The sequence below is a fragment of the Chelonoidis abingdonii genome, chromosome 11 (genome assembly GCF_003597395.2).
Source record: "Chelonoidis abingdonii isolate Lonesome George chromosome 11, CheloAbing_2.0, whole genome shotgun sequence".
NCBI classification, from domain to species: Eukaryota; Metazoa; Chordata; order Testudines; family Testudinidae; genus Chelonoidis; species Chelonoidis abingdonii.
Genome location: NC_133779.1, coordinates 27,363,419 through 27,390,569, shown reverse-complemented (window position 1 = coordinate 27,390,569; position 27,151 = coordinate 27,363,419). Strand labels below are relative to the sequence as shown.

Here is a 27,151-nt window from a genome sequence, read left to right as displayed (position 1 = left end):
TCCCTACTCAGGTGAAGTCCATCCCAAGAGAACAGTCCTCTGTCCCTGAATGCCTCCTAGTGGCCATATATCCCAAAGCCCTCTTTCTAGCACCACTGCCTAAGCCATCTGTTGATAATGACAGAACAAGGAGTAATGGTCTCAAGTTGCAGTGGGGGAGGTTTAAGTTGGATATTAGGAAAAACTTTCAGTAGAAGGGTGGTGAAGTACTGGAATGGGTTACTTAGGGAGGTGGTGGAATCCCCTTCCTTAGAGGTTTTTAAGGTCAGGCTTGACAAAGCCCTGGCTGGGATGATTTAGTTGGGGATTGGCCCTGCTTTGAGCAGGGGGTTGGACTAGATGACCTCCTGAAGTCCCTTCCAACCCTGATATTCTATGATAATCAATCCCTCACTAGCCCGTCTTTTCCTCTGCCTGGTTCTCTTAGTCACATGCTTCCACTGTCCACTTTCCTCACCTAGCAGTCTCCCCTCAGAGTTCCTTGGTCCTGCTTCCATCTGCAAATCTGCACTTTTCCCTTCAGCCTCCTCATGTCTCCATCATCTGTTCGAACTCCCTTCTAAACTCAGAGTTTCCACTTGCATCTCCACTCCTCGGATCTTTTCTTCCATCAGCTCCATCAGGCAGCACTTCATGCAGACTGATCTTTTCAGGTACCCTCTCCAGGATCATGTACATACCTCAGCTTCTACAGACAGTCATTTTCAATGTGTCTTCCACTGCTTGGGTCACTACTACTGCTGCCTCTGTATCTGACATAGCCTTCTCACTTAAGTCCTGCTAGTCTGGGAAACAAAAAACCACCACCATCCACAGCAAAAAAATCCCAACGAGCACCACAACACTGCCAGAACACCACACATTACCTTCACTAGCCCGTCTGTTTCTCTGCCTGGTTCTCCTAGTCTTCCCCAAAACTCATGAGAGGAGGTAGAAGAGTCAAACCTAAGCTGCAACATCCAGAGTAGGGAGTCAGGCCCAACCCCATGGGACAGGAGCCACCATTGCGGTGGAGTCACAGATACAAGAGTGTTACAAGCAAAACAGGAAAATTATGCTCAGAGTTTTTCCCACTGTTACAACAAACTTGTAGCCATAAAATAATTAATTTTATTTCACATTCTCCTGAAGAGTCTTGTGCTCGGGGTTCATGGTAGCTACATTTTAGTTAAGACTTATTTTAACAAGAGCTGTAGTCTCAAACAAATGCCTATTTAACCAGTTTCAAATTAGGTTAATTACCCTGTCTTCATACTCATTGATAGTTGAGAGGCCACAGAACAGCTGGAGAGATCCAGGCCAATGTCAAAGCATGCTTTAGGATCAAGAAGTCATAGAAGAGGATTAACAAGTGGGAGGTGGACCAACTTATGGACAAAGCAAGCAGAATACCGATATTAAGGTGTTCAGTTCATTTTCTAGATACCACACAAAGAAGGAACAAAGCACAGATATACTCCAAAATTTGAGTAAGGTCTTTATATAGTCTGTGCACAATCATGTATTACACCAGGAAGATTTCACCAGGACTGTATACAAAGTGGAACAATGTGTACTAACTACTTATGCTAAACAAAATGCAAAATGGGACAGATTACTGTGAGGCTGGGAGTACCTTTCCCAGACCTGAAGATGAGCTGTGTGTGGCTTTAAAGCTTGTCTCATTCACCAGGACTGGTAATTTATAGCTTAAATGTGTTATCAGAAGTCAGAGTTAATAAAAACTGAAGGTCAAATGAGGAGGAACACACATTTTAGGTATAGGGAACAAGGACATTGTGCACTTCCAGTGACTGCACATAGACACAGGTTAACAGTCCCTCTCTCTCACATATGGCATCTGCAGAGCAACATTCTACAGATACAGTTGTAGGTCCATAAGCCATTCCAAGGCTTCCTCTATAACACAGTGGACATTATTCAGTTCATCTCTGAATCTGCATTATGATGTGTTCAATGGTTTCAATGCTCTCATCACAGTTCCATGAAGAGGAGTCTGATTTTTCACTTGGGCATCAAGTAGCTGCATCTTCCATGGGATAATGGGGAGGAAGCAGGGGCTGGCCTCCCTGGCCAGGAGCTCAAGGGCCAGGCAGGTCAGTCCCACAGGCCACCATAGTTTGCCCACCTCTGATCTAGCCCAATACCCTGTCTTCTGACAGCGGCCAATGCTAGGTGCTTCAGAGGGAATGAACAGAACAGGCAAATCAAGTGATCATCCCCTGTTGTTCACTCCCAACTTCTGGCAGTCACAGGTTCTGTCCCACTCAGAGTGCAGGGCCCTAACATCTTGGCTAGCAGCCATTGATGGACCCATCCTCTACAAACTTACCTAATTCTTTTTGATTTAGGTGGTTGTGGACTGCAAAACATTCACTGATGAGTTCCACAGGTTGAATGTGTTTTGTATGAAGCAGAACTTCCCTTTGTTTTAAACTTTATTGGGTGATCCCTGGTTCATTTCACTGGGTGATCCCTGGTTCTTGGTATGGGAAGGAGTAAATAACACTTCCTTATTCATTTTCTCCACAACATTCATGATTTCATAGATCTCTATCATATCCCCCATTAGTCATCTCTTTTCCAAGTTGACCAGTCCCAGTCTTTTCAATCTCTCCTCATAAGGAAGTTGTTCTATACCCTTAGTCATCTTTGTTCCCCTTCTTTGTACCTTTTCCAATTCTAACAGAACCTCAAAGATACGAACACAAGAGTTACGGACTCATCGGTCAACCGGACACCATGTGAAACCAGAAGTAACCAATCAGGCAGGAGCGGAGACAAAAAACACTATACTGTGCCTGTATTGCATCTTAAAGATAGGCACATCTGGGCTGCCTGTCCCCACCCCTACTCCCATCTTCACACGGAGGGCACTCACTTACATTTAGGAGGTTGCTGAGATTTGCAGACAAAGCTGTGAGCCTCCCACTGCCAGCCCAAGAGCAGCAGTGGGATATGTGCTGCTTTCCTGTAAGCTCCGGGTGCTGTTTTCTCACACACCCCACTAGGAGGGTGACGTCTGTTTTCATTACCACCACCCCTCCCAGTTGGGAGGGAAACAAGCTTGCCCAGAAAAGAAGCTGCCTGCAAGGAAGCTGCCTAGCTGCCTCTGGAACCTGGCCGAGAGTGTGAACTCCTGGAGCCAGAGCTGTGTTTTGTTCAGTGTTATGAACACTTCAGAGCTATGGACAATCTCCATTCCCAAGGTGTCCATAACTCTGAGGTTATACTGTATATCTTTGAGATGGGGCAACGGGAATCGCATGCAGTATTCAAGGTGTGGGGATCCCTTGGATTTAGATAGCGGCATTATGATTTTGTCTTCTTATCTATTGCTTTCCTAATGGTTCCTAGGATTCTTTAGCTTTTTTGACCGCACACTGAGCAGATGTTTTCAGAGAACTATCCACAAGAACTTCAAGATCTCTTTCTTGAGCGGTAACAGCTAATTTAGACGCCATCATTTTGTATGTATGCTTTTAAAATGTGCATTACTTTGCATTTATCAACACTGAATTTTATCTGCCATTTTCTTGCCCAGGCACCCAGTTTTGAGATCCCTTTGTAACGCTTTGCAGTCTGCTTTGATCTTCACTATCTTGAGTAGTTTTGTATCATCGGAAAATTTTGCCACTTTAAGTTTTGCTCTTTTCCAGATCAATTATTATATTAAATCTCTCTCCATTTGGAAAACTGACCATTACTAGCCTTTGTTTCCTGTCTTAACTAATTGCCGATCCATCAGAGGACCTTCCCTTTTTTACCATGACTTCTTACTTTCCTTAAGAGCCTTTGGTGAGGGAACTTGTCAAAGGCTTTCTGAAAGTCCTGCTGGATCCCCCTTCTCCACATGCTTGTTGACCCCCCCCACCTCCGAAGAATCATCATAGACTGGCGAGATCTGATTTACCTTTAACAAAAGCCATGTTGACATTTCTCCAATAAATTGTATTAAGTTATGTGTCTGTTCTTTACCATAGTTTCTACTAATTTGCCTAGTAATAAAGTTTGGCTTACCAGCCTGTAATTGCCAGGATCACCTCTGGAGCCTTTTTAAAAAAACTGGTGTTACATTAGCTATGCTCCAGTCTTCTGGTACAAAAGTTGACTGAAGGGATCGGATAACTACTAAGGCCTGGTCTACACTACACGTTTAGGCCAAATTAAGCCTGCACCTGTCCACACGACGAAGCCATTTATTTCAACATGAAGGGCTCTTACAATTGATTTCTGTACTCCTCCTCGACGAGGGAGTAGCACTGAAATCGACATTGCGTCCACGCTAACTCTAATTTGAACCGGCAATTTGACAGTATTGGCCTCTGGGAGCTGTCCCACAGTGCACCATTGTGACCGCTCTGGACAATCTGAACTCGGATGCACTCGCCAGGTAGACAGGAAAAGCCCCTGGTACTTTTGAATTTCATTTCCTGTTTGCTCAGCATGGAGAGCTGATCAGCACAGGTGACCATGCAGTCCAAGAATCGAAAAAGAGCTCCAGCATGGACTCTACGGGAGATATTTGATCTGATCGCTGTATGGGGAGAGGATTCCGTGCTAGCAGAACTACGTTCCAAAAAACGGAATGCCAAAACATTTGAAAAAGTCTCCAAGGGCATGATGGAGAGAGGACACAATAGGGACTCACTACAGTGCCGCATGAAAGTTAAGGAGCTCAGGCAGGCGTACCAGAAAACCAAAGCAGCAAATAGACGGTCTGGTGCAGAGCCACAGACATGCCACTTCTACGCTGCATGCAATTGGGGGGGGGGGGGCGCCCCCACTACCCCACCCCTGACCATGGATTACAAGGAGTAGGTACTCTCAGCCATGCCTGAGGATTTTGCGGACAGGGAAGATGAGGAGTATGACGAGCTTATGGAGAGCACACAGCACACCGTTCTCCTCAACGGCCAGGATCTTTTTGAGACCCAAGAATTACAGTCCCTGCGCTCCCAAGCGAGAAGCCCAGACAATGAAGCCATGGAAGGAACCTCTGGTGAGAGTGTACCTTTGCAAATATTACACATGGTTTAAAAGCAAACTTTTTAAATGATTAATTTGCCCTGAGGACTTGGGATGCATTCGTGGCCAGTACAGCTACTAGAAATGTCTTAACATTTCTGGGGATGGAGCGGAAATCCCCAGGGACATCTTCATGAAACTCTCCAGGAGGTACTCCAAAAGCCTTTGCAGAAGGTTTCTGGGCAAGGCTGCCTCATTCCGTCCTCCGTGGTAGGACACTTTACTTGCTACTAATATGGCGTGGTAATCTGGTATCATTGCATGACAAAGCATTGCAGCGTATGGTCCTTGTGTTTGCTGGCATTCAAGCAACATCCGTTCTTTATCTCGCTGCGTTATCGTCAGGAAAGCGATATTATTCATGGTAACCTGGTTGAAATATGGGAATTTTAGTTAAGGGGACAGAGGTGGCGGTCCCTATGGGGCTGTTTACCTGTGGCTGAAAAGAAATCCTTCCCTGCAGTTAGCCAAGCAGAGGGAGTGGGAGGGGGGCCTTGGCGCTGAGCTGTTTGCATTTGGCTAGCAGGGATCTTCCCTGATACCAGCCTTGCGGTGGGGGGAGAGGTAAAGTGATCATTCCAGAGAACTGGATTGGGGGAAGGTTAGTTTGGTTTCTGCTGCTACACGTTAACACGAAAACCACAGAACTCAACAGGCTTTCCTTGGGAGAGGCGGGCACTGCTTTTCTGAAGGTTGCAGAAGCCAAAAGACAATGGCTTTCCATGGCCGCATGCAAGCTGAATTCTGTTGCCCATCCCTGCATCTGTGATCTCTAACACCAAAGCCGCAGGCACTCAATATTAAGATGCAATATGTGACCTTGTACCAAAATCACATGTGCTACGTAATGTGAATAGTGTTGTTCACCGTGAAAGAGTACACACATTGTTCTGTAAAATGTATCTCAAAATACTTCTCCCCTTTTTCCCCTCTCGCAGCTGCAAATTTTTCAAGCCTCCCTCCTCCGTCCCAAAGGTTGTCTCAGATAAGGTGGCCAAAAAAAAAAAAAAAAAGACACGAAACATGCACACGAGATTAAATGTTCTCTGAAATCATGCAACTGACCCGCCGTGAAAGAGCTTATTTGAATGACTGGAAGGACACAGTATCACAGTACAGGAAAGCAGCCAATGAACGTGAGGACAGAAGGGATGAACACAAGGAGAGGTGGTGGCAGGAAGATCAGAGGAGGCAGGATGCAATCCTGCAGCTACTGTGGGATCAAACAGACATGCTCTGGTGTCTGGAGGAGCTTCAGGAATGGCAGCAGGATCACAGAGTGCCGCTGCAGCCCCTGTATAACTGCCCTCCTGCCTCCCCATGTTCCATAGCCTCCTCACCCAGATGCCCAAGAATGCAGGGGAGGCAGGCTCCATGCACCCTGCCACTCCACCCCAGTGGACAGCTCAAGCAAAAGGCTGTCATTCAACAAGTTTTGAAGTGGCCTTTTCCTTCCTTCCCTCCTTCCACACCCCATCCAGGCTACCTTGTCAGTTCTCTCCCTATTTCTATAATTAATAAAGAATACATAGTTTTTAAATGATGGCGACTATTTCTTTTGAAAGCAAGCTGTGATCAAAGGGGGAGGATGGGAGGCTTACAGGGAATGAGTCAATCAAGGGGGCAGGTTTTCACCAAGGAGAAACAAACAGAACTCACATCGTAGCCTGGTCAGTCATGAAACTGGTTTTCAAAGCTTCTCTGATGCGCAGTGCTTCCTGGTGTGCTCTAACTGCCCTGGTGTCTGGCTGCATGTAATCAGCAGCCAGGCGATTTGCCTCAACCTCCCACTCTGCCATAAATGTCTCCCCCTTACTCTCACAGAGATTGTAGAGCACACAGCAAGCAGCAACAATAATGGGAATATTGGTTTGGCTGAGGTCTGAGCACATCAGTAAAGTGCACCAGCGACCCTTTAAACATCCAAATGCACATTCTACCATCATTCTCCACTTGCTCAGCCGATAGTTGAATAGCTCCTGACTACTGTCCAGGCTGCTTGTGTATGGTTTCATGAGCCATGGCATTAAGAGGTAGGCTGGGTCCCCGAGGATAACTATAGGCATTTCAACATCCCCAACAGTTATTTTCTGGTCTGGGAAGTAAATCCCTTGCTGCAGCCGTTTAAACAGATTAGTGTTCCTGAAGACGCAAGCATCATGAACCCTTCCCGGCCATCCCACGTTGATGTTGGTGAAACGTCGCTTGTGATCCACCAGTGCTTGCAGCACCATGGAAGAGTTTCCTTTGCGGTTTATGTAGTGACTGCCCTGGTACTCCAGTGCCAAGATAGGGATATGGGTTCCATCTATTGCCCCACCACAGTTAGGGAACCCCACTGCAGCAAAGCCATCCAATATGACCTGCACATGTCCCAGAGTCACTACCTTTGGTAGCAGCAGCTCAGTGATTGCTTTGGCTACTTGCATCACAGCAGTCCCCACAATAGATCTGCCCAGTCCAAACTGATTCCCAACTAACCGGTAGCTGTTGGGTGTTGCAAGCTTCCACAGGGCTATTGCCACTCGCTTCTCAAGTGTGAAGGTTGCTCTCATTTTGGTGTCTTTGCACTTCAGCGCAGGGGAAAGCGAGTCACAAAGTTCCATGAAAGTGGCCCTACACAGGAAAGTTTTGCAGCCACTGAGAATTGTCCCACACCTGCAACACTACGCAGTCTGCGCTTGTTTCCCAGGCCCAGAATCGGCATTTCACAGCATGAACTTGCCCCATTAACACCATGATCTCCAAAGCCCCGGGGCCCACGGTTTGAGAGAATTCTGTGTCCATGTCCTCATCACTTGTCACCGCACTGCCACCTCCTCCTCGTTTTGCAGGTTCTGGTTCAGTATAAACTGCACAATCATGCACGAGGTGTTTACAATGTTCATGGCTGCTGCGTTGAGCTGAGGGGGCTCCATGCTTGCCATGGTATGGTGTCTGCACAGGTAACCCAGGAAAAAAGGCGCAAAACAGTTGTCTGCCATTGCTTTCACAGAGGGAGGGGGGGAGGGAGCCTGACATGTACCCAGAAACACCCGCGACAATGTTTTTTGCCCCATCAGGCATTGGAATCTCAACCCAGAATTCCAATGGGCGAGGGGAGACTGCAGTAACTATGGGATAGCTACCCACTGTGCAACGCTCCAGAAGTCAATGCTAGCCTCGGTACTATGGACGCACGCTGCCGAATTAATGTGCTTAGTATGACTGCACGCACTTGACTTTATGCAATCTGTTTCCAAAAATCGATTTCTGTAAAATTGGAGGAATCCCGTAGCATAGACATGCCCTAAGTGTGGTATGTAACCTATTTCAGTTCCTTCAGAACTCTTGGGTGAATACCATCTGATCCTGGTGACTTATTACTGTTTATTTTACCAATTTGTTTCAAAGTCTCCTGTATTGACACCTCAGCCTGGTACAGTTCCTCAGATTTGACAACTACAAACAACAGCTCAGGTGCGAGAGACACTCTCTGCGGTGAAGACCAATGCAAAGAATTCTCTTAGATTCTCCCCAACAGCCTTGTCTTCCTTCATTGCTCCTTTAGCACCTTGACTGTCAAGTGGCCCCACTGATTGTTTGGAAGGCTTCCTGCTTCAGATGTACTTACATTTTTTGCTGTAGGTTTGAGTCTTTTGCTAGCTGCTCTTCAAATTCTCTTTTGGCCTACCTAATTACACTTTTACACTTTACTTGCCGGAGTTTATGCTCTTTTCTATTTTCCTCACATGCTCGGGATCTAACTGATCACCATATTTGGGGTTGGGAAGGAATTTTCCCCTGGGTCAGATAGGCAAAAAAACCACAGAGTCTCTGCCATCTTCTACAATGTGAGACACAGGTCACTTGCACATTTAAGCTAGTGTAAATAGCGGATTCACTGTAACTTGGAAGTCTTTAAACCATGATTTGAGAACTTCAGTAACTCAGCCAGAGGCTGGGGTCTATTACAGTAATAGGTGTGTAAGGTTCTGTGGCCTGTCATGTGCATGAGATGGGGTTCTCACAATTCTTGCAGGTGGCCGCTCTGACAAATGTTCCTAATACACTTGATTAACTTTAGGAAAAACTAATATGCACACATACATGTCCAAATCATTGTTTTGGTAGACTCAATCAAAATAATGTAAAATTGTGTTTTAGTGCCCTTGGCCCCTGCTGTCTCCCCCCAGCCCACCACCTCTGGTCTCTGCTGCCTCCCCTTATCCCTCAGGCTCCCCACTCCCACCATTGCCCCAAGCTTCCTTCTGCAGCCTCACACCCCAGGCTCACTCTGCTCCTTGCCTCTTGACCATGGCACCCAGTGAGGCCAGCCCTCCTGAAGCCCTGCTGCCCTGGGCTGAAACCCAGAGCGGGAGCCCCATAGCAGGGGGTGGGCGGGCACACAGATGGCTGAAACCCAGAGTTCCACCAATCCAGGGGCCTGGAGCCCAGAACCCACAGCCAGCGCCCCAAGGCTAAAGCCGGGGAGGGGGAGCACTGAAGCCTGCCCCCACCAGAGCCCCTGATTGCTGCAGGAAGGGCCACTGCTTTGCCCCTTGCCCCATCTCTGCCCAGGAGGCTGTCATAGCTTTTTACTTTGATCAGTCATGGTGGCACCTTTTGGATCCTCTGGCTATATTTTTAAATTTGAGACATATGTTTAATTTGACCCTCTATTATTGTGGCAGTAAAAAGTTTCCATGCAGCTTGCAGGCATTTTCATGACTGTTCCTTTTAACTAGCTTCCCCATTTTTGTGTAGTTCCCCTTTCTGATGTTAAACGCTACTGGGGTGGGCTTTTTTGGTAATTTTCCCACACACACAGTGGTTTGGTTACATTCACCGGTTGGACCAGGATTCTGTGCACCACTTAGGACTAAATAAAGAATTGCCTCTCCCCTTGTGGGTTCCAGGACTGGCTTCTTCAATTAACAGTCATTTATAGTGCCTAGAAATTTTGACCGCATCCCATCCTGATGTGACATGTACCCAGTCAATATGGGGATAGTGATAATGGGGGATTTCAACTGAGTTTTCTATTTACAGCCACTTAAATTTCCTGGGGCATTTCACAATCACCATTCTGGTCAGGTGGTTAGTAGTATATTCCTACTGCTATATTCTTATTCAAGCATGGATTTTTCTATCCATAGCTGGATTCTATGGTACAGTTTGATTTTTACTTTGACTCTGCTTTCACAACCTACTCTATCATTCCTATATATTTTGTATCCTGGAATGACTGTGTCAGTAGATGTCCACACAGTTTCCCATTCCCTGGCTGGATCCAGAGATATGAAGTAGTCACATGTGGTCCATAAGGGTTTTTGTGATTTCAGGTATTAGACTCACAGGTCAGAAGGGACCAATATGATCATCTAGTCTGACCTCCTGCACAACGCAGGCCACAGAACCCTACCCATCCACTTCTATAACAAACCCCTAACCTATGTCCGAGTTATTGAAGTCACTCAAATTGTGGTTTGAAGACCAAGCTGCAGAGGAATCGCACAGCAAGGACCATGCCCACGCTGCCTAGAGGAAGGCGAAAAACCTCCAGGGCTCTGTTCAATCTGCCCGGAGAAATCCTTTCCCACCCAAATATGGCGATCAGGTAAACCCTGGGATGTGGCAAGACTCACCAGTCAGCACTCAGGAAAGATTCTCTGCGAGTAACTCAGATCCCATCCATCCAACATCCATCACAGACCAGCTGAGCAGACTTATCTGCTGATAATCCAAGATCAATTGCCCAAATTAAAACTATCCATATCATCCCTTCCATAAACTTAATCAAGCTTAGTCTTATAAGCCAGATATGTCTTTTGGCCCCAACTACTTTGGCTGTTTCCAGAACTTCACTCTCTAATGGTTAGAAACCTTTGTCTAATTCAAGTCTAACTTCCTAATTTTCCCGGTTTGTACCCATTTGTCCCTTGTGTCTGCATTAGTATTAGCTTAAAATAATTCTCTCCCCTCCTTAATGTTAATCCCCCCCGATTATAAATTTGTATATAGCAAGATATCCCCGCAGCCTTCTTTGGCTATGGCTAAACAAGCAAGCTCTTTGAGTCTCCTTTCATAAGGCATGGTTTTTCTTCTGGATCACCTAGTACCCTGTCTCTGACACTGTTCCACGTTGAATTCATCTCTTCCTAAACATGGGAGACCAGAAATGCACACAGTCATTCAATAGGGTCTCACCATGCCTTTATAACAGTTAACTACCTCTTTCTTTGCTGGAAATACCTCGCCTGATGCATCCTAAAACTGGCAATTTGGCTTTAACGGCATATCTGCATTGGTGTCTCATAGTCATCTTTGATCAACCAATACTTCCAAGGTCCTTCTCCCCCTGTGTTTGAACTGATGTGTCGCCAAGATATACTAAAATTTATTAGATCCCTAAGTGCATGTCTTGCATTTTTCTATTAAATTTCATCTATTACTATTACTCCAGTTAGCAAAGGTCGTCCAGATCTTCCTGTAATGACATCAGTCCCTTCTCTGTGTTAGCAATACCACCCATGTTTGTGTCATCCGCAAACTTTATTAGCACGTTCCCGCTCTTTTGCAAGGTCAGTAATAAAGTAAAAAAGATTGGTCCAAAACCGAGTCTTGAGGAACCTCCACTAGTAACCTCCTTCCAGCCCTACAGTTCACCCTTATAGTACGACCCGTTGGGTCTCCCTTTAACCAGTTTCCCTTATTCACCTTCTCAATTTCATATGATCCACCCACTCTTTTCCAATTTAACTAACAATTCCCATTGTGGAACCACGTCTAAATCCTTACTGAAATTAGGAATTAGATTCTAGCATTTCCTTTGTCTAAATAGTCTGTCAACCTTCTCGAAGGAATTCAGGTTGGTTAGCACGATCTACTTTAATAAAACCATGTGTAAATTTGTCCCAATTACCACTGACCTCCAATGCCTTAACTACTCTTTCTCAAAATTTTTTCCATGACCCTTACTTACTACAATGTTCAAACTAACAGGCCTATAAGTTTAACTGTTCGGATTCACTGTTTTCCCGCCCTTTCTTGAAGGCAGGAACTATGTTTTAGGCAAATTCTCCAGGTCGTACGGTATACCCCTGAGTTTACCGATTCATTAAAAATTCTGCTAATGGGCTTGCAATTTTCATGCGCGCAGTTCCTTTAATATTCTTGATTGAGATTGTTCAGGCCCTCAAATTTGTCCCGTGTAAGCTTCCAGTTGCTTCTACTCAGAATGTGTAATATTCTACCTCCATATCCTCATCTCCCATTTGCATACCTTCCATCAATCCCTAACTCCTCATTAGCCTTATTTAAAGCGAGGCAGAAGATTTATTTCAGATATGTGGGCATGCCTAGGTTATCCTTAAGCTTCCATTCCATCCTCCAATGTATAGCATTCCCACTTCTTCTTCTTTGTTTGTCTTCATTATTTAAGTGGCTAATAGAACTTTTTACTTATTGGGTTATTAAATCCCTTTGCACGGTTCAACTCTACATGCTTTTAGCGTTCCTGCACTTTACCTACATGTTCTGACCTCACTAAGGTAGCTTCCCTTGCTTAATCCCACCTTTTCGCTTTTTTTCTTAATCACCTCTCTGAGATGCTTGCTCATCCAGCTTGGTCAACACTCCGCTTATGATTTTTTCCCCCCTTCTTGGGATGCAGTTCTGATAGTTTCTGCAGCTGTGACTTGAAGTAATTCCAGGTCTCCTCCGCCTTTAGATCCACAAGTTCTTCAGTCCAATCCACTTCCCTAATTAGTTTCCTTAACTCTTTAAAGTCAGCCCTTTGAAGTCAAAAACCTAATCCCAGATCTATTTTTGTTTATCCTTCATCTAGTTTGAACTGAATTACCTCATGATCACTCGAACCAAGGTTGTCCCTACAACCATTTCTTCTATGAGGTCCTCACTGCTCACCAAAACCAAATCTAAAATGGCATCCCCTCTTGTTAGTTCTTCAACTACTTGGTGAGAAAATCCATCTGCTATCACACCCAAAAAATCTGAGCCCTATTATTCTGCAAGCACATGTCCTCCAGTCTATATCTGGGAAGTTGAAGTCTCCCATGATCACACATTTCCCATTTAGTGTTTACATTAACATTAAAGAGGTCTCTATCCATATCCAAATCAGATCCCGGCGGTCTATACCACACCCCAAGCACAATCTCAGAGGAGGCTCTAGTAGCTTTCTTTCCCATGTGATTTTTGCCCAGACAGACTCTGTCTTGTCCATTCCATCACTTCTTATTTCTTTAAGATAACCTCATCATTGATGTACAGTGCTACTCCCACACCTTTGCTTTCTTTCTATCTTTCCTAACAGCACATAGTCTTCAATACCTGTATTCCAGTCATGACTACTATTCATCATGTTTCTGTTATCCTATAATATCTGTTTCACTTCCTGCACCAGTAGCTCCAGTTCCTCCATCTTGTTACCTAGGCTCCTCGCATTAGTGTACAGACATTTTATTTTTGGCGTTGCGTCAACTGACATTCTTTACCCTGTTATGCACAGACATTCTACACCAGCATCACCTGTTAGTCTGGTATCTACACTGCCCTTCCTCCTTATGTCAATTCTTCGGTCCACGACTGTATCTCCTCTTACTTTGTTTACTTCCCTCTCAAGGTTAAATTCCGGCATGGAGATCTCCTGGACATCTCCTATCATCTCCCCAAATTCCTAGTTTAAAGCTCTCTTAATCAGTTTGGCGAGCCTCCATCCTAAAAGTCTATTTCCCTTCCTTACTCAGGTGAAGTCCGTCCCGGAGAACAGTCTTCTGTCCGTAACCGCTTCCCAATGACCATACATCCCAAAGCCCTCCTTATAGCACACTGCCTGAGCCATCTGTTGATCGCGCATAAATCTTGTCACACTTTGCACCCTTCTCTAGGAACAGGCAGAATCCCACTGAAGATACCTGAGCCTCGATTTCCTTAAGCATCTTCCCCAATCTGCATAGTCACCCTTGATGCAGTCCAGCGAGTATCTAGCCGTATCATTCGTTCCCATATGAAGACAAATCAACGGATTCTTTCCCGCTCCCATTAGGATCCTTTCAGCCCCAGGTCCACATCCTGTATCTTAGCACCTGGCAGACAGCACACCCTTCTGTTCTCCCGATCAGCTTTAGTTACAGGCCTGTCTATTCTGCTCATAAGGAGTCTCCAATCACGTAGACCTGCCTTTTCCTTGGTGACAGTGTGATTCTCCGCGTCTTATCCCTGCACGCACTGGCTGCAAAGTCCTCTCGATTCCTATTCACCCTTGCAGTCCTCCTGGGGCTCATATTTGGTTTTGCCTCCATTGACTCCTCCCCTCCTTCTCAGACTAGCTGCTCTTCTCTTTTTCCTTGCCCTCTCTCCTTAGCGACCACTGCTGTGCCTCTCTTCATTTTTCCAACTCTGCAATCCTTTCCTGAGTTCTATTTTCTCCTTCACTGGCCGTCTTTTTCCTCTGCCTGGTTCTCTTAGTCACATACTTCCACCGTCCACTTTTCCTCACCCAGCAGTCCCTCCTCAGAATTCTTTGGTCCTGCTTCCATCTGCATGTCTGAGCTTATCCCTTCAGCCCCCTCATATCTGTGTTCCATCATCTGCTCGAACCTCCTTCTAAATTCAACCAAAGTTTCCACCTGCATCTTTTCTTCCATCAATCAGCTCTATCAGGCGGCACTTCATGCAGATGTAACCTTTTTCAGGTACCCCCTCCAGGATCATGTACATGCCACAGCTTCCACATCCAGTCATCCTCATTGTGTCTTTCACTGCTGCCTCTGTATCAGTCATGGCCTTCCCACTTTGTGCCTGGCGGTCCAAGCCACACAACACAACACGGACCCCCAACAGGCACCGGGCCGCTGGCAGACCACCACCCACTCCCTTATCTGGCTTGTTGGTTCCTCTGTCTTAGTCTCCCCCGCAACCCTCCCTGTAAACTCCCTCTGAAACTCCCGTTTGCAGCTCTGTTCACTGGCTGCTGTGCCGCTGCCTGACTGGCTGGCTACTTTTATAGGACCCCTGATCAGATAAGCCCAGCCCTCTAATCAGGGCTCAGCCACTCTCCCAGCACACGGCCCCTAGCAGCCTCCACACACACACAAACTACATAATACAATCCACAAACTACAAAAACCTGCTCCTCCAACAGAACTCCCTAAAGGTATTGTTGAGGTATGTTATCCATAACCTGCCAGATGGAGAGGCCTGGGTGGTCTCCACAATTACAGGCATGGCATGAGAACGTATCTCGACAGATAGCTGAAGGTTTGCTAATACAGAACGTCATAATAGAAATGTTGATTTTAAAAAGTTCCCATGATGATTCACATCTGATTCAGCTGCCTTTACACAAGTTGGGTATGGCAGCTTCTTGTCCACACCAATGTACAGTACACGGCAACTAGATATACCATGGCCAAGGCCAAGGTTTGTAGCACTAGGCCTGTTGATTCCCAGCTGGTTCCAGTTAACTTTTGAATCATGTTGATGCAAGTCTTCACTTTAGAAGCTTCTTTCTTGAGGTGGCTGTCATCCACAGTGGGTTCAATTCAGTTCAGAATCATACATGCCATCACTTTGTGCTCAAGAGGGAGATTAGCCTACAACTAGAAGGGTGATCTGTAGGTTTTCTAGGCTTTAAAAGTGCAATGATTGTAGCTTCTCATCACACCAGGGATTTCACCAGTCTGCAGGATGTTGGTGAAAATCTCCTTCATACATTTCCATACCAGCAGACCCAGATTATATAGCAATTCATGACAGACATCTTTTCCTGATGATTTTCCCAATTTTGTGGCTACAATGGCTGCATCTATCTCCTCACCTGTGAATGGTCCTTTGGGACACTGGAATACATGTGGACATCACTTACCCAAGTTGATGCTGGACTTGTGTGTGATACTGTTTGTCCATTAGCTGTTTTGACATCCACAAAAGTTTAGCAGTGATGGCATTGATTTTCACCTGCAGCATGGTGGCATGTGTGGTATTTGCAGCCCCCAGCTGTCTCAGCAGGTTCCAAGCATGTCTGCTCCAGTGTGTGAAGTTTAGACCTTCTATACATTCAAGACACCAATGTGGGTTCTATGCATGTACAGTAGCAAGTGAAATAACTATCTTTGTCTAAACATTGTTTAATCTGTATGCCACCCAAAGTTACCAAAATCCATCCTTTCAATTACACATCCAAACTATACTATACTAACAAGCTAAACTTGTGACTATTGTAACAATCAAGACTGATACTCAACTCCTTTAAACAGTCGTTTATTACTCCTGCGGGAATTCTGTGTTGTGTGCATAATTAGTGAGCCACACGTTTTAAATTTTTTGCAAAGAAAAAAGCTTCTGCTGAAATGTAGCTGCAGTTCTGCTTTTTGCCCACCAGAGGGCGCTGTGATGAAAGACCACAGCAGTAGGTCCCAGACAGATAGGGAAAAGAAAGAGCCTGCCTTCTTCACAGCACCTGTCGGGCCAGGTCAGGAGACAGGGGTTATGGGGAGACAGCATGGGGCTGCTCGTGGGGTGAGACAGGGGCTTATAACAGCTAGTGGGGGAGGACAGACTGAGGCAGGGGCTGAATGGAAGTAGAGGCATAGGGCCAGGGGGGAGGAAAGTGCAAGGCCCCATAGTGATGGGGGACATGATGATAGAAAGCTGGCTATATCGTAGTGATCAATGGCTCGATGTCTAATTGGCAGCTGGTATCAAGCAGAGTGCCCCAGGGGTCAGTTTTGTTCAACAACTTAATTAATGAGTCCTGTGGCGCCTTATAGACTAACAGACATTTTGGAGCATGAGCTTTCGTGGGTGAATACCCACTTCGTCGGATGCAGCATATATAAGGTGCCAGAGGACTCTGTGCTGCTTTTACAGATCCAGACTAACACGGCTACTCCTCTGATACTTCATCTCCATTAATGATCTGGATGATGAGTCGGACTGCACCCTAGCAAGCTCGCAGATGACACTAAACTGGGGGGAGAGAGGTAGACAGGCTGGAGGGTAGGGATAGGGTCCAGAGTGACTTAGACAAATTGGAGGATTGGGCCAAAACAAATCTGATGAGGTACAAGGCCAAGTGCAGAGTCCTGCACTTAGGCCTGGTCTACACTACGCGTTTAAATCGATTTAAAGAGCGTTAAATCAATTTAATGCTGTACCCGTCCACACTACAACGCCCTTTATATCGATATAAAGGGCTCTTTAAATCGATTTCTGTACCCTCCACAGAGAGTAGCACAAAATTCGAATATTAACAGTATCGATCACGGTTAGGTGGACGGAAATCCGACGTTATTGCACCACTGACTTGTCGGGACAGCAATCTGAACTCGGATGGCAGCGGGCAGGTAAACAGGAAAGCCCGCGAACTTTTGAAATTACATTTCCTGGTTTGCCCAGATGGAGCTCTGATCAGCACGGGGGCGATGCGCGTCTGCATAATCCAAAAAAGAGCTCAGCATGGACCGTACGGGAGATACTGGATCTGATCGCTGTATGGGAGACAAATCTGTTTTTTATCAGAGGTCCGTTAGAACAGCGAATGGCCAAAGAGTTGGAAAAAATTCCAGGATAGCCGAGCTGCGCTGGACAAGCGTACGGGAAGCAGAGACTCAAATGGACGCTCATGGATGGAGGGGGTACTGGAGGACTCCGGCTAATCCCACAGTCCACGAGTAGTTCTCTGAAAAGTTTTGCATTCGTGGCGAGCTCCCAATGTCTGTAGGTTCAACACAGTGTCTGGCGTGGTTCGGGAATAGCGTCCTCAGTTCCCCCCCGACCACCCATGAAGAAAAGGGGAAAGAAATTCATTTCTTGACTTTCATGTCACCCTAGTGTGTACTGGATCCTGTGTAGATGCGGGATGCTGGCAGCGAGTGGAAGAGCAGTATCCGCTACTTGCTCCTGCTCCCTCTCCCGCCTCCCTATAGTAGACGGTCAGTAAGAACTAGTAACTCCTCATGATATCTACATGTTGGACATGAGAGGTAACTTCCTGGTTACTCCCAGTAGATAGGAAGGGCAGAACGGCTAATAACTAGCTTCCATCATAGCACTGCGGGCTTCAGCCCCCTCTTCCTGTGTAAAGAAAAGATTCGTACTTCCTGGGCAGCAGCATGCTGTGTCCTCTCCGGCCCACACCGGGCTTAGATGGTCCTGCCTGCGACTATGACATCGCGCCGGGAGGCTGCCTCCTCCTCGTTTTATGTCACTAATCGAGTGTTTTCTTATTCCTGCAGTTCTTTATTACTTCATGACACAAATGGGGCAGGGACCCTGCCACGTGCCGCAGGAAGGTTGGGGAGAGAAGGGAAGACGGTGGGGTTGTTGCAGGGGCACCCCCTGTGAATACTGACACGGAGCAGCTGTGTTGATCTGTGACATGCGTTACTGCTCGATACACTTGCCCCTTATTCTTAGGCAGGACTGACTATTTTAGAACATAGGGAGGGATTGGACTGCGGGGGTCAATGCCCCAATTTTTGCTTGTTCTTGGCCCTGGCCGATTTCAGCCAGGGGCACTCGATGTAGCAGGGGACAGTGACAGAGGGGGAGAGATAACCGTTCATTTCATTGCCAGTTTAACTCCGGCAGTGACAGTACAGAACCGGACTTGTAACCATCTCCGCTATGCACGCAAAATCAAGTGAATGCTGCCGTGCTGTGTAGCGTGAGAGTTCGCCTCTCTGTTCCGGCGGCATCCAGTACACATACGGGGTGCCGGAAAAAAAAAACGCTGAACGGGTCATGGCCAATGCTATGGCGTCTGCCAGGGCAATCCAGGAAAAACGCACGAAAGGATTGTCAGCTGATGTTTTCCAGAAGGAAGGATGACTGACGACATTTACCCACAACCACCCGCGACAATAATGATTCAACCCAGAATTCCAAGGGGCGAGGGAGACTGCGGGAACTATGGGATAGCTACGGAAGAGCTACCCACAACGCAACGCTTCAGAAATCAACATTAGCCTCGGACCGTGGACGCACAATGTCGAATTACTGTGCCTAGTGTGGCCGCATGAAATCGAATTTATAATATCAGTTTTATAAAACCGATTTTAGCTAATTCGATATTATCCTGTAGTGTAGACGTGGCCTTAGGAAGGAAGAATCCCAAGCACTGCCACAGGCTGGGGACCAACTAGCTAAGCAGCAGTTCTGCAAAAAGGACCTGGGGATTACAGTGGATGAGAAGCAGGATATGAGTCAGTGTGCCCTTGTTGACAAGAAGGCCAACAGAATATTGGGCTGCATTAATAGGAACACTGCCAGCAGATCAAGGGAAGTGATTATTCCCCTCTATTTGGCACTGGTGAGGCCACATCTGGAGTACTGCATCCAGTTTTGGCCTCCCCACTCCAGAAAGGATATGGACAAATTGGAGAAAGTCCAGGGGAGGGCAATGAAAATGATTAGGGTGCTAGAGCACATGACTGACGAGGAGAGGCTGAGGGAACCAGGCTTATTTAGTGTGCAGAAGAGAAGAGTGAGGAGGGATTTGATAGCAGCCATCAACTACCTGAAGGGGAGTTCCAAAGAGTATTGAGCTCAGCTGTTCTCAGTGGTGGCTGAGGACAGACCAAGGAGCAATGGTCTCAAGTTGCAGTGGGGGAGGTCTAGGTTAGATATTATGAAACATTTCACTAGGAGGGTGGTGAAACACTGGAATGGGTTCCCTAGAGAGGTGGTGGCATCGCCATCCTTAGAGGTTTTTAAGGCCTGGTTTGACAGAGCCGTAGCTGGGATGATTTAGTTGGTGTTGATCCTGCTCTGAGCAGGGGATTGGACTAGATGACCTCCTGAGATCTCTTCCAACCCTAATCTTCTATGACAGAGTGCAGAGCTACATAGGGACAGAGGGTGGCTGAGTGCGGGCACAGAGACACGGGGACAGGGGTGCAGAGTCATCTGGGGATGGGAAGATGGGGTGTATGAGTGGGAGTGGAGGGACATGTGGACAAGGAGCGCAAGGACACATGCAGTGCAGGAACACACGGAAACAAGGGCAGATATGTCTGACTGAATGGGAGAGGCTATGGGTGAGCCAGGTTTTGCATGGGGAAAGCTTCCTAACAATCCCTCCCCATGCCCCTCAAAATACCTGTTCCATACTTTTCCCACCCATACCCAACAACCCTTCAAGTTCACACCCAGGTGCTTTCCCAGCAATTTACTTTCCTCTCCCTCAGCTCCATCATTACCCCTGACTCCCCCAAGCCTTTGCACTGCTTCTGAGGGATGCGGGAAATACAGTTTTATATTGTAGTTTAAATAAACTACTCAGAGTTCTGTAGTAATATGCTTAGTAAGGAATCTATTTGTCAAAAAACATTTCCTGAATCTTTTTTGTCATCTCTATTGTTAACCACATACTTGCTGAAATACATGACCAAAACTAATTGAAACTGGTGAGATTATATTGTGTTATTCTAACAAATAAAAGTCTGCAAAAAACCTTTAAAATTCTGCATATTTTAATTTTTTGGCACATAATTCCCCCAGCTTAATTAAGCTCAAGAATTTTGTTTACCCTAAATACAATTTCTAACACTAAACTGTTAAGTACTACCCGTCAGGCAAACAATATTTTCTTGTAGTTCCAAATAGCACATGAAGACATACTGATGTGAAAGGAAGCACAGTGAAGGCCACCTTGGAAGTTAATTTCAGCAAAAGAGCATGTCTATAGCTAGAGGGCAGATTTCTTAGTGGGATGACCTAAACGCACAGAAACAGGAGTAACGGACTTTATTAGCAAGCCTGGCAGCATCAGTTGATATGTTTCAGAGGGGTAGCCATGGTAGTCTGCATCCAAAAAAAAGAGGAGTTCAGTGGCACCTTAAAGACTAACAGAGAAATCTGTTGGTTTTTAAGATGCCGCCACCAGACTCCTCGTTATTAGTTGACAAGATCACCTTACATAAGGACAAGTGACACAGAATTGATAGGAGACTATGATAAAGGTGAACAAAGCCAGCCATTTCAGATATACATCTAACCTACATCACTAGGTATTGAAAATATAAACGTCTCTCTTAAAAGTGTTAATGCTACAACACTGTAATAACTAGTTACATACTACAGAGTACTTTGCAATTATCCGCCGATTTAACTAGGTTCTTATAGTCACAACCATTATCGCTGTATCTGAGCACCTCCCACAAATAGTTTTAGAGACACTTCTGTTACCAAAAATCTTCCTTATGGAGATTACAAATACAACCATCGCATAACTAGAGCACAAATCTCTACTACCACAATTTAGATTCAAATATTTGAGAAGACCTCAAAGCTCATTCCTGCTTGCTGGTTGATCAACCCCACCAAACAAATGCAACATGTAACGCCAGGGTAACAGCCACTACACAGACCTGCCCTAGCCTCCCCCACCCCCTACCCCTCGCTAGGCGTGACCCCCACAGGCCCCCCGCGCCACAGCCTCCCCCCCACTCTGCAAGCGGCGCCCAGAACGGGCGCAACCCCTCTCTCGGAGCAGTCTTTCGAGACCACCCCCAGCGGGCGGACCGACCGGAGACCCCCGCCGCTCCGGCACTGCAAGGCTCAGGCAGCCAGCCGGTCGCGAGCCCCCGCCCCCTCACTCAGGTAACCCCCGCCAGCCGGGCTCCAAGGAGGGCGGGCGGGTCCCGGCGGCCCCCGCGCCCCACGCTACCTCCCGGGTGGTGACCTCCTCCTTCTCGGAAATCTTCAGCAGTAACCGGTCGTTCTCCAACTCCAGCGCCCGCACCCGGTCGATGTAGACGGCAAGGCGGTCATTGAGCTGCCGCAGCTCCTCCTTCTCTTGCAGCCGGGAGATGCGAGTGGGGGAGAGCGGGGTCCCGCCAGCGGCGGCGCGGCTCGGGGTGCCCGACATGGCGCTTGCTTCGCGGGACGAGTAAACCGCGCGCTCATTCAATCCTGCCACACTGAGGGAGGGAACGGCAAGATGGCGGAGGAAACCACCTCCCAGCTGCGCGGTGCCACCTGGGAGATGAAGTCTCCGCGCCAAGATGGCGGCCGGCGGCTGTGCTCTGGGAACGGCCGAGGGAGGCGGGGAATCAGATGGCGGGAATCCCTACCGAGGAGCATGCTGGGGATTGTAGTCTCACCCTGCCCCCCCATTTTGTGGCCCCATGCCAACAAACCCGCGTAAGCCCTTATTTCCTGTATGTACGGCTGAGCTGAGAGGTGCCCTGGCCCTGTGCTAGGGGCGGGGCTTGCAGACCCGCCCATCCCCCGCAGGCTGTGACCTTAGCAGAACTGTCTGAGGTGCACTTTGGAGCCTCTGTTTAACTGACTAGCAGTGAAAAGCTCCTTCCTGAGGCAGGCTGACCCCTCTGGGCCATGTTAGCAAGATAGGCTCCTCCAGGAGCCTCCCTTAGGCTGTAACAGGGCCACTGGCTGGCTTCGAGCATGAGAGCTGGCTTTTCAACGGTAGCTGCCACAACTGAAAACCACTCTCCTTGTGCTGCTCACGGCTTTGTCTAGGTTAGCCTCAGAGAACAGAGGTGCTGTTGGACAGAGTTAACTAACTCTAACAAGCTGGAAATGCCTGGGGAGGCATGTGCTGTAATGCGACCAGTTTGGCATGTGTTAAATTACACACACTTGCAAACATGTTAGCTGACACCTGACATCACACCATCAAATCCCAACCTAGACAAGGCCTATAACAGGATTATGGGTACCCTTTCTCAGTAGGAGAAGGGGGAACTCTTCCCAACAGAGTCTTCTAGCTGGAGTGTAGGGTTGCCAGGTGTCTTTTTTCGACCAGAACACCCAGCTGAAAAGGAACCCCAGTGGCTCCAGTCAGCATAGCTGACTGGGCTGCTAAAAGTCCAATTGGCCGCAGAGTCAGCGGGGTAGTCAGGCTCTGTTCCCAGCTCTGCGCAGCTTCTGGGAAGCAGCTGGTGAGGCTCTCCAGCTCCTAAACAGAGGGGCAGCCACAGGGGCTCTGCACGGTGCCCCTGCCCCAAGCACCGGCTCCACAGCTCCCATTGACTGGGAACCTGGTGTGGGCAGGGCAGCATGTGGAGCTCCCTGGCCATCCCTCCACCTAGGAGCTGATGAGACATGCCATCCGCTTCCCGGGAGCCGTGCAGACTTCCTCCATCCCTGGGAAATGCCAAGGTCAGGGGCTAGATGGAGACTGGGCTGTAGCCAAGACTGAGGTGAAGTGGGGATAGGGGGTGGGATCTCCCCTGGGAGGGGGAGACCCAGAACTGTGGGAGTACTGCCAGGGGGGAGCACTGGGTAGAAGGGGCACTGGGGTCCTGGGAGGGACATGTGGGCCAGTGGTAAGGCAGATCACTGGCCAGCAGAGGGAGCTCTGGAAGCTAATTCCTGAGGATAACCAGCAGGAGGTGCTACCAGGTGAGTCTGCACTCTTACAGCTGGGTAGTTTGATCTTTTCTGAAATTCTAGATGACAATTTAAAACAATGAAAACATGGGAAGTTCAATTAAAGGACATGAATGTATTGTAATCATGCAGTACAAACAAATGTGTTTTCTTATTTGGAACATTTCAATATCTTCAATATAAAAATATTTTTTGGAGGGAAAAGGCAAATCCACTAAAATCCTAAAGAGTTAATTAAATTTAAACTGCACAATCTCGATTAAAGCTATATTGAAATATTACTACCAACACCATAACTGCATTGAAATCTTCAGATTAGGGAGGTAAAAATGCCTAATGGAAAACAAGGAAAGACCTTTTATCTGAAAGGAATTTTGCTGTCCATACAGTATGTAATATTACAGGGAGGTCTCATCTCAATAATTTCCATAAAACTAGGATCATTGTTGCTCAGACTTGGTCCAAACAAGGAACTTATGTTGGTATAACTGTCACTCAAGGGTATGGAAAATCCACACCCCTGAGTAATGTAGTTATACCGACCTAACCCCCAGCATAGACAGCGCTCTGTCAATGGGAGGGCTTCTCCCATCAACACAGCTACAATCTGTCAGGAGGTAGAGTACCTATGCTGACAAAGGAAGTTCTCCCATTGGTGTAGGTAATGTCTTCACTAAGCAGTACAGCAGCACAGCTACACTGTTGCAGCTGCAGTGCTATAAATATAGACAAGCCCTCTGTAATTCATAAACTACTGGTGTTTATTCCTCACTTGAAGACATACTCAAACTCTTCTCTAAACAACTGTGTTGCATAACAGTTGTGATCATGGGTGAAGAGTAAGGAGCAGAAACAAGTCAAACTCCTAAAATACAAGAATCTTGTTTTTGTGTAGTAAAAAACTGGAAGGAAAATAAAGATGCAAAGAAGCAGATTTAGCCAAATCAAATGTCTGTCAAACTTTTCCAGGAGGCGTCAATTGTTCTTAACCTGGCAAAACTGAACCACTTTGCTGTGTGTGGAACCATCTGTGCTGGGCTTCTTCTGAAATGCAAACTCTCGATTTTTATGTCTGAAGATTCACCAATTGTTACCAAACAGCTGAGCAGCCACCACAGCACAGACTGTTTGTCAATTAAGCAATTTTTGCAAATTCACCAGTTTGACCAGGGCTTGAGAGAGGGAGCTGGAGAAGAGAGATCTCGTATACAAATAATTGAATACTCAAACACCATACACACTCTGTAAAGCAAATTCATTAAAGATTGTATAGTGCTGCCAGTTCTCATGATTTTATTTCAAGTTTCACTAAGTCATTTATAGGCAGCACTGGTAGTGAACCTATATAAGGCTGCCTTAAAAAGTTCCATTATAAGGCCCTGTTTTCAGTTGCTTATAACTTTGCTAAACTTTAACTATCTGAACAGCAAAGTTCTCACTTCTTAGACTGAGTGGGGTAACAGAGTGGCTCACAGTTCTGGGAACCCCGGCAGGTTATAGAGGTCTAGCCTCTAAGGCTTTGTCTATACTGGCAAGTGAAAGACACAACTTTTGTTGTTCAGAGGTGTTAAAAAACACACATCCAAAAAGACAAAAGTTTTGTCGACAACAAGCATCAGTGTGAGCAGCGCTTCGTGAGCAGGAGCACTCTCCTGCCAACAACTCTAAAGCCACTTATTGGGGATGGAAGATTTTTGTAAGCAGGAGAGCACTCTCCTGCCAACAAACAGCGGCTACGCTGCACGCCTCTTAGCTGTGTAGTGTAGACAAAGCGTAAAAGCACTGCAACACACTCACCCCTGCCCAACTTGTGAACCGAACCCAAGATTCCTGCATATCAACATTGCTTTGTTGTCCAGCAAATAACTGTGAATCCCCTTGTATCCTACGGTACCAGTGTTTTAGTGGCTGGTCCACAAAGAGAATAATAGCCTACTGCTCCTACTAGTTACTCAGTGAGCTCAAGTGATAGAGGTCTGTGCAGTGAATCTAAAATTTCCAACATTGGTGACACCCTGTGTGGGTGTCAATGTGACTGGTGGAATTTCTGGTTTTCTTAGTTTGTGCTTTTAAAAACTTCAGAAATTGAACAGCCTTAATTCTGGCATTTCCTAACTTTTTTGTGTGCTTGACTGTGAAAATCTAATGTGTTAGAGTAGTTTTTGCCCAATGTAATATCTATCTACCCTAAGTACTTATCTGTCCCCCCTCACTATGTATCTGTGCACCTCACAGTCTCAAATATGTTTATCCTCAACACCCTATAAAGTAGAGAAGTGCTTTGATTCCCCATTTTAGAGATGGAGAACTGAGGCACAGTGATGCTACATGACTTACCCAAAGTGACACACACAGTCTGTGGCAGAGCAGGGAATTGCTCCCAGGTCTCAGACTAGCACTATAAATTTCTCAAACGTGTCTGCATGTGGCCACAAGGCTCTTTTCTGGTAACCACAGCCTTCGGGTGGAGGCAAAGCAGCAAGCCCTTTCCTCGAGCTGCAAGAAGGGGTTGGGCCCTGCCATCCTCTGGAGCCAGAAACGTTGGAGGAGTAGGCAGCCAGTGAGCTCTCCACCTTTCCTGGGACGGTGGGGTTCTGGCTTCTGGCGTCAGTACTGGGGTGGCGGGTTACAGGCAGCAGCTTCTGGTCATGGGCTCTGACCATGGGGCTTTAGGCTTCGGGCTTTGGCTGTGCATCAGTGGCCTCGGTCCCCCAGCCGATGGGCTTCAGGTTCACCAGCCCTATCATTGCCCCTGGCCCCTGCTGCCACCCCCGGTCCTTCACCCATCCACCCCATCACCCCTGACCCTGACTGCCTCCCTGACCACTGCTCAATCCAAGGCTTAATTTGTCCCCCAGCTCACCAGGGCTGAATAAGTCTGCTGTGAAAAGTGATATTTGTATGATTAATATAACTTTTCACTGATTCCCAGCCAGCTAACACATCTGCTGCTGTGAAGTGATATTAACAATCATACGAATATCACTTTTCACAGAAGCAGACTTACTAGTTAGCAAGTCTTTAAAAAAAAACAAAACACTGCAACCAAAAAAGCAAGAGAAACAACAAAAAAGACAATAACCTTATTTGTGTTTCTATTACATCATAGAATCATAGGACATTAGGACTGGAAGAGACCTCAGGAGGTCATCTAGTCCAATCCCCTACTCAAAGCAGGACCAACACCAACTAAATCATCCTAGCCAGGGTTTTGTCAAGCCAGGCCTTAAAAACCTCTAATGATGGAGATTCCACCACCTCCCTAGGGAACCCATTCCAGTGCTTCGACACCCTCCTAGAGAAATAATTTTTCCTAATATCCAACCAAGATCTCCCCTACTGCAACTTGAGACCATTGCACCTTGTTCTGTCATCTGCCACCACTGAGAACCACTGAGCTCCGTCCTCATTGGAAACCCCCTTCACGTAGTTGAAGGCTACTATCAAATCCCCCCCACACTCTTCTATTCTGCAGACTGTATAAGCCCAGTTCCCTCAGCCTCTCCTCATAAGTCATGTGCCCCAGCCCCCTAATCATTTTCGTTGCTCTCTGCTGGACTCTCTCCAATTTCTCCACATCCTTTCTGTAGTGAGGGGCCCAAAACTGGACTCAGTATTCGAGATGTGGCCTCACCAGAGTCAAATAGAGGGGAATAATCAGTTCTCTCGATCTGCTGGCAATGCTCCTACTAATGCAGCCCAATATGCCGTTAGCCTTCTTGGCAACAAGGGCAAACTGCTGACTCATATCCAGCTTCTC

General features: G+C 46.8%; 1 protein-coding gene across 2 annotated transcripts in view; it reads right to left on the bottom strand.

Moving 5' to 3' along the window:
* The window catches only part of LMNB2 (lamin B2), an 89,663-nt gene extending 67,683 nt beyond the window's left edge, over positions 1 to 21,980 (bottom strand). Inside the window, exon 1 of one of the 2 annotated variants that reach the window (XR_012656790.1) lies at positions 21,704 to 21,980. Coding sequence is in view for 1 of the 2 variants with exons in the window: in XM_075070810.1 (XP_074926911.1) it covers positions 21,704 to 21,904 (201 nt within the window). In the remaining variant the exon portion in view is untranslated. The remainder of the gene's footprint in view (positions 1 to 21,703) is intronic. The other variant, XM_075070810.1, reaches the window with a different exon arrangement.
* Between the last annotated feature and the right edge of the window lie 5,171 nt (positions 21,981 to 27,151).